The 10,917-nt window shown below is 48.1% G+C and overlaps 1 protein-coding gene across 1 annotated transcript; it reads left to right on the top strand.

Moving 5' to 3' along the window:
* Positions 1-3,701: 3,701 nt before the first annotated feature.
* Positions 3,702-6,324, top strand: VC83_09181 (uncharacterized protein; the record flags this gene model as incomplete). The annotated part of the gene is made up of 2 exons (XM_024472626.1): positions 3,702-4,805; positions 4,864-6,324. Exons 1-2 carry the CDS (start codon positions 4,212-4,214, stop codon positions 6,322-6,324), a joined length of 2,055 nt encoding a protein of 684 aa, XP_024319853.1. The 5' UTR covers positions 3,702-4,211.
* Positions 6,325-10,917: the final 4,593 nt, after the last annotated feature.

Genomic DNA, 10,917 nt, shown 5'->3' with positions numbered 1-10,917 from the left:
ATGAGCCCTTCAAAGGGCTTTACAACACGATCAATTTCAGGACAGAAGAAGGACAAAGCACGCATATCAGTAGCCATTTGTGTTAATGCTGCTGGAACAGATCGACTTCCTATTTGGTTTATTGGAAAGGCTAAAAAGCCTCGAGCTTTACAACACGTTGATGTAGGGGCAATGGGTGGGGTTTGGAGGTAGAATAAGAAGGCTTGGATAAATCAATTTGTTATGGCAGATTGGCTAAATGCTTTCTATACTCATATTGGTACGTCACGTTCTATACTGCTTACAATGGATAACTTCTCAGCCCATATCGCTGCAGTGGAATCGACACCTCCTCCTCCAAACATGTCATACTGACATTCGTTGCACTCAGTTTGCTATCAAACTCAAGAGCAAACTTAGAAATCTCCTCCTCAAACCTACAAGTCACTATACATATTTTGGCTTGTCACACCAACAACAAGAGCAATACTACTCAACGATTGCTACAACCCTCTATGTTTCATTACACGTCATTGCTCCTTAGTTACTGGGCTGATATGACCACATAGCATATCTCTACAACCCTCTATGATTCATTACATGACATCACTCATATTACCACATGACATATCTCTACCAACTAGAGGCCTAGGAGCATGAACGATAGCTCTAAAAGCTCCTACGAACCTCTATGATTCATTACATGTCATCGCTCTTTAGTTACCCACAAGATTGGTTAAGTTATGACATAATTTGTCTATGATATAATTTGTCTATGACATAATTTGTCTATAGGGGTACTCTGACCTTGGACCTCCTTTTACTTCCTATAGGCTACGAACCTAAGAGATGGTTCTATGGGATTCTCTTACGTCGACTACAGTTACCAAGCCTGGTAATCATGGAAAGTCTTGGAAAATGAGAGAACTACACTCCTTTAGCATAAATAGGATTGCCCTTTCCTTAAGAAAGGGCAAGCAGACAATACAGTAAATCGACTATCACATACTTCCACGTCTTTTCCAAGCTTCCAAGCATTGATCTTGTTACTCCTTGTTTCTGAAAAGTCAGTGAGGTGCTAACCTCTGACTTACCCCTGAGTTCTCAAACTCAACATTTGTTGCAACTTGTCTGAACCACTTCACTACATCACACACCTGATTGCTGCGTTGTGGAATAGTCTAAGCTACAACCCTTTGGCTCTGTTTCCTAAGACAGTGTGTTGTCTTAGTAAATTCATCCCTTCCTTGGGGTGGCTAGATTCTCATATCTGGTGCACCCACCATTACAATTATCATTATCTTCTTGTTGTTGTTTTAGGCTATGTACAAATTTAAGGTTGACTTTCTAGAATATTATTTAACATTCTATATTTCCTCTTTTTTTCTTTTCTTATCGAATCTAATCTTATCTATGTACTATTCCTAATATAGTAATTACCTTACTTAATTTAGTTAGAGCCATCTATTTTCAAATATTCATTAATATTCATGAATAACGTACATGTATAGCGAAAGCGCCAAACAAGCGAAAGCGCCAAAATGATGCGGTGACCAAACCCCCCAACTAAATGTTAAATTCCTCAACAACAAAACATGCCCCATAAAAACGATGAAAGCCAATTAGTGCTAGCTATCCAGGCTATGCAAAGCGACCCAAAGTTACGCCTTCGAGTTGCTGCTAGGATCTATTCTGTGGACCACCGCAAGCTAGGTCGTCGTCTAGAAGGTGTACCTTCACGACGCGATATCCAAGCCAACTCACGGAAATTAACTAACCTAGAGGAGTCTGTCCTTGTTCAGTATATACTCGACCTAGCTGCCAAAGGGTTTCCTCCTCGGCTGTCTGTTGTTGAAGATATGGCAAGTCGACTACTTGCAACACGCGACGCGTCACGCGTTGGGTCGCGTTGGGCTTCAAACTTTGTTAAGCGGCGTGTAGAGCTCCAGACACGCTTTCAGCGCAAATATGACTACCAGAGGGCTAAGTGCGAAGATCCAGAAGTTATTAATGGCTGGTTTGAGCTTGTGCGTAACACAATTGCGAAATATGGTATTGATGAAGCAGATATCTACAACTTTGATGAGACTGGGTTTATGATGGGCGTTATCTCAACTGCTATGGTTGTAACAAGCTCAGACGGGCGGGCAAAAGCAAAGAAGGTACAGCCTGGTAATCGGGAATGGGTGATAGTAATCCAAGGCGTTAGTTCTCAAGGTTGGGCAGTACCACCATTTATCATTGTTGCAGGCAAAAACCACCTTACATCTTGGTATGAGAATAGTGGATTTTCAAGCGATTGGGTGATTTCTGTTACTGAAAATGGCTGGACTACAAACGAGAGAGGCATGGATTGGATTCAGCACTTTGAGAAGCATACAAAGGCCCGGAGTGTTGGTGGTTATCGCTTGTTAGTCCTTGATGGTCATGAGAGCCACCACTCAGATGAGTTTGAGAAGTACTGCAAGGAACACAACATTATTACGCTTTGTATGCCTGCTCACTCTTCTCATCTACTCCAGCCACTTGATGTTGGCTGTTTCGGCCCGTTAAAGCAGGCCTATGGTCGGCAAATTGAAGATATGATGCAGGCTCATATTTCTCATATTACAAAGGATGACTTCTTTCCTGCCTTCCACGCTGCATTTAACACTACAATGACGGAAAGTAACATTCGAGGCGGGTTCCGAGGGGCAGGGCTTCTTCCATTTGACCCTGAGAGAGTGATATCTACACTTGATCTTAAGTTAAGGACACCAACGCCTCCAAGCTCCCGCCCAGGTACTGCTCAACCTTGGGTTTCTCAGACACCAAACAACCCAATTGAAGCTATGTCACAGTCTACATTTATTAAAACTCGGATTTCACGCCATCAAAATAGCTCTCCAACCTCAATCTATGCAGCTGTTGACCAGTTTACAAAGGGTGCATCGCAAATAATGCATCAATTAGCACTGCTAAAGGGAGAGAACCAAAACCTACGACAGGCAAATGAAGTACTAAGCAAGCGCCGGAGAGCTAGGAAAACACGACTACAGCAAGGAGGATCACTTAGTCAACAAGGGGCGCAAGAGCTACAGGATGAGAGGGATGTTGTGCAGCAGGTAGAGCAGGAAATAAGGGCAAGCCGTGGTCGGAAGCCAAGGGAAGAAACCCGTGCCCGTCGCTGTGGCAAGTGTGGTGAGACTGGGCACAATGCGCGCACGTGTCAGATTGTAATAGACACCTCTGAGGAAGAGGACTCCGAGTAGTTTCAATTGATTTCTAATGTTGTGGTAGATTTATCGCAATGTTTGTCGTGAGGGTAGATAATTTTGGCGCTTTCGCTTGTTTGGCGCTTTCGCTATACATGTACGTTATGTATTTATGAATATGAATAAGTTATGTGAATAATTTTTATTCATGAATATGAATACAGCCTAGTATTCAAGTTTATATTCGAATTGCTAACCCTGTGAACGAATAGAAACAACCACAAATGTTGACGAAATAATATATTTCTAGATCACCAACACCTTCCACGGCCTTGCCGTAGCGTTGGGTACTTTTGCATGTGCTTGTTTTCGCCCTGACTCCTTGTACTTCCCTAGCGCCAAACCACCACCAACCAAACCATGAAACTAAAAAAAAAGCGTTGCCGCTGTTCTGTTTTTGTGCGCCCCACACAAATATTATTCTCACGCCGGCGCCTCACCTCCGTCTCCTTCCTTTCACCTCCTTCACCTCTTTCTTTCCCCCCTCTCTCTCTCCACACACGCGCGCCAATCCTCACCCTCGGTGTCAGAGACAAGCTACTAAAGGGCCTCTTCTTCTTCATCTTCTTCATCTTCTCCACCTCTTCCAACTCGAGATATTATTGGGATTCAGTTCTCAGTGATTTTCAAGCCAATAAAACTCAGCCAACCAAGCAAAACTTCGAAAGAGGATTGCCTGATCTACCAACAGACGGACTACGGACAACACGAACGGACAACCGACAAAACAAAGAGATTACTTTCACAACCCTTTCTCTGTTCTAGGAGAGTTGGACATAAGGAACCCTTTGTTCAACCAAACCCAAGCTCGAACCGTACGACTACGCTCGATCCTTTCGAAACTCCGCAAAGCCAACAACCCAACACACCACAACCACCACCAACGAACGCACCAAGCTTCACACGCCCACCACAACCCACGAAGAAAAACGACTCACAGGCCCACCAACCCGACACACGCCGTGCCTTTAACTAGCCATGGCTTCCACCACCACCACCACCGCGCCCCCCCCGCAGTTCGCCTTCCGCACCCTCAAGGAAATCGGCCTCACCGACGCCGCGCCCCTCTACGCGTCCGTGCCCGGCTTCACGCGCCCCCAGGGAAACTCGCGCTGCTGCATCTACTCGCCCTGCGGACGCTACTTCGCCTGGGCCGCCGTCGAGGGCGTGCACGTCGTTGACTCGGCCACTGGCGCTCCGGTTGCAGAGCTGCCCGTCCCGAACGTCTATGAGCTCGCCTTCTCGCCGCGCGGATCGTATGTTATTACGTGGGAGCGCCCGAGCAAGGACGAGGCGGGCGATGCGGTCAAGAACTTGAAGGTGTGGCGGACGATTGAGGAGGGGGAGCGCACGGTGCTGGGTCGCTGGGTGCAGAAGAGTCAGACGGGGTGGAATTTGCAGTATACCGCTGATGAGAAGTACTGCGCGCGCGTTGTGACAAATGAGGTGCAGTTCTATGAGAGCCATGAGTTGGCCGTGCCGTGGAACAGGCTGAGGGCCGAGGGTGTGGCAGATTTTGCCTTGTCGCCGGGGAACAATAATTCGGTGGCTGTCTTTATCCCACAGCGCAAGGTATGTATATTTTTACGTTGAGGACTTTTCCGTCGAGGGCGCAGCTAACGAAAATCAGGGCCAACCCGCCGCAGTCAAGGTATTCAATGTGCCTCAGTTCGGCACCGCCGTGTCACAAAAGACCTTCTTCAAGGGCGACAAAGTGCAGCTGAAGTGGAACGCCCTCGGCACGACACTCATCGTGCTCGCACAGACCGAGGTCGACAAGACCGGCAAGAGCTACTACGGCGAGACGACGCTGTACGTTCTCAGCGCCAACGGCGGCTTCGACTCGCGCATCACTCTCGACAAGGAGGGCCCCATCCACGACGTCACCTGGTCGCCCAACTCGCGCGAATTCGGCGTCGTCTACGGTTACATGCCCGCCAAGACGACCATCTTCAACACCCGCGCCGTGGCAACGCACTCCTTCCCGCTCGGGCCGCGTAACACGATCCTTTTCTCGCCCACCGGGCGCTTCGTGCTCGTCGCCGGCTTCGGCAACCTCGCGGGCCAGGTGGACGTCTACGATCTGAGCAAGGATTACCGTAAGCTCACGACCATCGAGTCCGGCAACCCCAGCGTCTGCGAATGGAGCCCCGACGAGCGCTTCCTCCTCACCGCGACGACATCCCCACGTCTCCGCGTCGACAACGGAATCCGCATCTACCACGTCGCCGGGTCCATCGTCTACAACGAAGACATGGTGGAACTCTACCACGTCGCATGGCGCCCGTCCCTCCCGGGCCCCAACACGGTCTCCAACCCGCTCGCGCCAGTCCCGCAACACTCGTCCGCGGCGCAGTACCTCACCACCGTGAAAACCCCCTCCAAGCCCGCTGGCGCCTACCGCCCCCCCGGAGCCCGCGGGACCAGCACTCCCCTCCACTTCAAGCGCGAAGACGAGGGCGGCGCCGCACACACCGTCAGCAACGGGACCTCCCTCGTCAGCGCCCCCGTCTTCGGCCACCAAGGCCCGCGCGCGCGCCGCGCTGTTCCAGGCGCGGAACTGGTTGAGGCGGCCCCAGCTGCGGGTGCGGAGGATGAGAATCTCAGCAAGGCGGCGCTGAAGAATAAGAAGAAGCGCGAGGCGAAGAAGGCGAAGGAGGCGGAGATTAAGGCTGGTGGCGGGGCGCCGGCTGTGCCGCCTGGATTCGAGGGAGTTGCTGCCGGCGGGGGTGCGCAGAGGGCGAATGGTAATGCGAATGGCAATGCCAACGGCGGTCGCGGGGCTGGGCGTAATACCCCTGCGGCTGGGACTGCTGCGGCGCCGTCTACGCCTGCCCGTCGCGCGCCCGCTGCTGCTGCGGCGGCGGTGCCGGTGCCGGAGCCGGTGGTGGTGGTGGAGGAGGTGCTGAGCCCGGGAGGCGGGTCGGCGCATGCGAAGAAGCTGAGGGGGTTGCAGAAGAAGATGAGGGCGATTGAGGAGTTGGAGATGAGACTTGCGGGGGGGGAGAGGCTAGAGGATACGCAGATGAGGAAGATTGGGACGAAGGCTAGTGTGGTTAAGGACCTGGAGGGGTTGGAAGGGGGGGTTTAGGTTAGTTAGATGTTGGTTGGGGTAGGGGGGGTGAATGAAGTAGTGCATTTATACCAGTCTCTCGGTATATGTCATCATATGGGTATGTTTGCTTCTTGTGCTGTTATAATAAATGTATACCCCTATCCAGAGTATACCCCCCCATTATTTCGCTATTTTAAAACATCTCCATCTTATAGAGAACAGGAAACCCCATCACTACGGAGCCTGACGCGTGCACTATTACTGACGTTTGTGGTGATATTGAGTACTCACCACCTCCTACCCTGCTATACACGTAGATGGCAAGTGTAGTTAGTGTCTGGGTGTTCTATACATGATACTCAAATCGGCTTCTTCTATCAAGACTTGGAATATCGCACTACAAGACAGGCGCTTCTTCGTCATCAGTATGGTTCTTTTCGTCCACGCAGGCTTCGTACTCTGCGAACCGCTTCCAGAGGTCAATTTTGACTTCTAGACAGATATCGCGGCCTATGAGAAGCGTTAAAGGTCCCTGACTAAGGGCTGCAGGCAAGGCTGGGGCTGAGCAGTTGGGGGAGCCTGGTGTAGAGACTAGGACAATAATGTTACATCCTCTCCCTTCTATTCCTTACAACATACTGTATCAAGTGTTGTGTTTCTTGACGACATTCCCTGCACGTAGCTCGTCAAGTACGCTCTATCATCGCTCCCTGCCTCCAAGTTATTGTGCAAGGCTCTGATGATAGCGCGTACCCATCGAAGCATGGCCTCAATCGGAGGGACATGTGTCGACTCTCTGGTCTTAACGACCCTCGGTACGAAAAGGTTGCGGCGGCTATCCAGCGTATTGTACAGCCTTCACTCGGGGAATTGAATAAAGAAATATGCGTAGAGGAGTCTAGGCCGAGGTCGAGAGCAAGAACTCCTAGACCAAGCTCTCCTGAAGCAAGGACGATGACAAAATACTTTCCGAGGCTCAACAGAAGGAAATGATGGACAAACTGCGCTTTCAGCAAATGGACGCCCGTCTATTAATACTGCGAAGAATTTTGAGGGACAAGGTCATGACACTCTTAAGAGAATTTGCTTACTCCAGATCTCGTTACATACTGCACGAATGGAACAGGTGGTCAAGAACCCCGGGCATCCAGATTGTGTTCAGGAATACCCATTGTCACAATATGCAGTAGAGCATATCTACTTTCATGCGAATTGGGCACAAAAACAGGGTTTAGATCAGACTGTATTCCTCGAGACCTTCAATACTCTAGGCTGCGTGTGGGCACGTAACAGTTCTGACAGGAGGCACCATCACCCTCACCTCTTGTACTTTCTCGGCGAATACGGTTGTGCCGATCTTATTAGAATCCACCCCGATAGATACCAGCACCTTGAACTATATGGGGGAAATTTTAGACATCCTATGGTAGCAGCTCTTATGGTGGTCATAGTGCTGCTGCTCGCGCAGTCGTAAATCTCCCTCAGCTACATGATGAGACTTCAGCGAATCTAGCACAAACGGAATCTCGCCGCAGTTTTACGATGAAGAAAAGACTTTATTTAGAAGGAACCGACATCTCATCTCCTACCTATGCAAATTCGGCGATGTGGACATTTTGAGGATAGTGCTGGAATCCAGACATTCCGAAGCTATGTACGACTCCGCCGCTCTGCAACAGTGCTTACATTACAGTACGCCTCATCAGAAGCGATTGCAGACGCTGCTACCTTAGAGCCCACTAAAAGCAACAGTCACGCCAATCCGCCCAATCTATCAAATGATGGCGAGGAGCCAACTCTCTTGAAATTTCCGCATTTGGAATTAGTCCTGAAGGAGCATCCTCCCCTGATAAACCAGGATGGATTCTGGGGTGGTTCTATGAGCCTGTTAAGCTATGCGGCTGACAGAGGTTCGAACGAATCTTGATGCTCTGGATCAATGTCACCACTAACAACAATAAAAAAGACGCCCTATACTGCGCGGTCCGTGGACGTACTAACCGGAGCAGTCGATTGGCAGTCTTTAGAATTTTGCTGGATGCCGAAGGAGACCTAAGGACTGCCTAACAATCGGGGTTTGGTGACTTGATCTTCGATGCAATGATTCAATCTCACAACGAGGATGTCGTCGCTTTAATGTTATCCACATCATCCTTGGATCTAGAGGAGAAATTAGCAAATTTAACGTCACTCCTCTTCGCAATCCAAGAATCGCGAAAGGCATTTGTGGAAATGCTCTTGGAGGCTGGCTCGGACCCTATGGCACGTCCTACAGATGGGAGAACAGCCTTGACTCTCACCGTGAAGTTATCCGATCTCAACTCATTTCGATGCATACTTAGCAATCTAGAGTGTGAGAGCGACGATCGACATGAGACTGGGCGGACAGCCTCTATCTTGGCGTGTGACAATGGCAGATAAAACTGCTATAACAATGGCCAAGGATCTCATCAAGCTGGAGAGTGTGGATCCAAATTCAAGGGAAGATTCTGGTCAGACTATATTAATACGAGCAGTACGGTCTTAAAGGATCAATTATCTAGCCGCTTCACGATAAAGGATTTAAGCCCATGCCAGACCTTCTTAGGCATCGAAATATTAAGGGATCGAGAGAATCGATTAATCCATTTAAGTTGAAAAAGCTATATCTAAAAAATCCTCGGAGTCTTTGGCATGGAAGCCGCTACCAGAAAGGATACCCCTATAGAAAGCAACGCCTCCAAATTGCTCGCTACAAACACTAGGCAGGCCTTAGAAGTGGACACAAAGCTATTCCAGTTGATGATTGGATCGATCATGTATGCCATGATCCAAACCCGACCCGATGTCGCATTTGCAGTCTTATTCCTAAGCTGCCACCTTACAAATCCTATAGAGTCATATATAAAAGTTGCATACCAAGTCCTATGATACCTAGCTCACACAGTTGGGCTTAGCATTACATATCACAGATCCAAAAAGGGGTTCTAGGGTTGCTCCGATTCGGACTAGGCAGGGGACATCGATACTAGATCATCTACATCTAGGTTTCTATTCTACTTCTACAGAGGAGTTATCACTTAGAAATCTAGATGGCAGAAGACAGTGGCACTGTCAAGCACTAAAGCTGAATACTACAGCCTCTTAAATGCTACAAGAGAAGCACTCTGGCTTCGAAGCCTACTTCAAAGCTAGAATACAACAAAGGCCTCAATCCGGTCATGATTGAAGGTGATAACCAAGGAAGTCTGGTGCTGACTGAAAATCTAGAGCTGCACTAGCGAATGAAGCATATTGATGTTAAGCATCACTTCCTAAGACAGAAAGTTGAAGAAAAAAGAATTGGGTTTCTTATATATTAAGACCATGAAGCTTGCAGTTAACAGCCTAATGAAGCCCCTTTCTAGAGCTCGCTACACTGAATTCCTTAGGCAGCTCGGCCTAGAGGATTAGAGCTCCTAATCACTAGCTTCAGGACCAAAGGGGCATGTTGAATCCTCAGTCTAGAAATAGGGATGAGGGCCCTAATACTGAAACTGTGTTAGCTAGTTTCGTAATCCTCTAGATACTAGATCTTCCGATCCTAAAAGCTTTGACTCTGAAGCTCTAGGGAACAGACTTAAACTAGAAGGGTTTTAGGATCTAAGCTACGAATAGGCATAGGAATAGAGCCCGTAGTCTATAACAATATATATAGCAGTTAGAATAGCTCTAATTATAAGAATATACATTACAAAATTATCACTTTGGGCCCTACTGCTTTATGACTGTATTTTTGGTTTATATTCTGTAACGTTCGCAATGGCGTAATGAGCACCAAAACCCCCACCTTGCAACTTCAAACTTGTAAACTACAACATGGCGAGACGCAAGAGCATCCGGGTTCAAGAGAACGAAGCTCGTATAGCTGAAGCTATATAGCTTACCAGAATCGACAGTTTACAAGCTTAAACGCTACTGCATGTTACGATGGTCACCGAGGTCATGATGCTAGTCTGGGAAAAGTAAGCTAGATTAAATCTAAAGAGAGAAGAAGAAGAAGAAAAAAGGAAGGTGAGGCTATTCCTCGTAATATACAGTTGCCCGCTTAGCAGTTGTAACCTTGGTGGCTAAGGCTGCACCTGTAATCCTCTATATATGTATACCCAGCCGGAGCTGGCCAGGTACTGTAACACATTTGAACTGTTCAACTATCTGCAGATGTAAAATCTCTTGCTAGTGACGAACCTTGATAGTGTCAGAGATGACTTAGGTGGCAGGCCAAGATGCTGGATCGTGGGTTTGTGGTCCCACCAAGCGGAATTGATGTAACAAGTGTGGAATCCCTCAAGATCCCTTGGTCTACTGCAGAGTTTGTGGCATTTCCCAATGTCGACACAATTATTAGTAGCTGAACCCTTTACCGTAACAAATTCTTCTAATTTACATGAAAATGTGAAGCCTTTGTGTAACTCTAATGAATCGCATCGTTATCAGGTCACATATGAGAAAATCGTTGACATAGGTGGCAACAAATACCCCCTTTTTTGAGATGCTAATATATGTAGTCATCTTCTGGCAATGGGTAATATCCAAGCTCTAAGAGTAGCTTCCTAACGTTTCTAGCCCATAGTCTCGCAGCTTGTTTTAAACAATAGAGTCCTTTTTTAA

Source organism: Pseudogymnoascus destructans, assembly GCF_001641265.1.
Source record: "Pseudogymnoascus destructans isolate 20631-21 unplaced genomic scaffold scaffold_34, whole genome shotgun sequence".
NCBI lineage: Eukaryota > Fungi > Ascomycota > Leotiomycetes > Thelebolales > Thelebolaceae > Pseudogymnoascus > Pseudogymnoascus destructans.
This window is presented reverse-complemented; position numbering and strand designations above follow the sequence as displayed.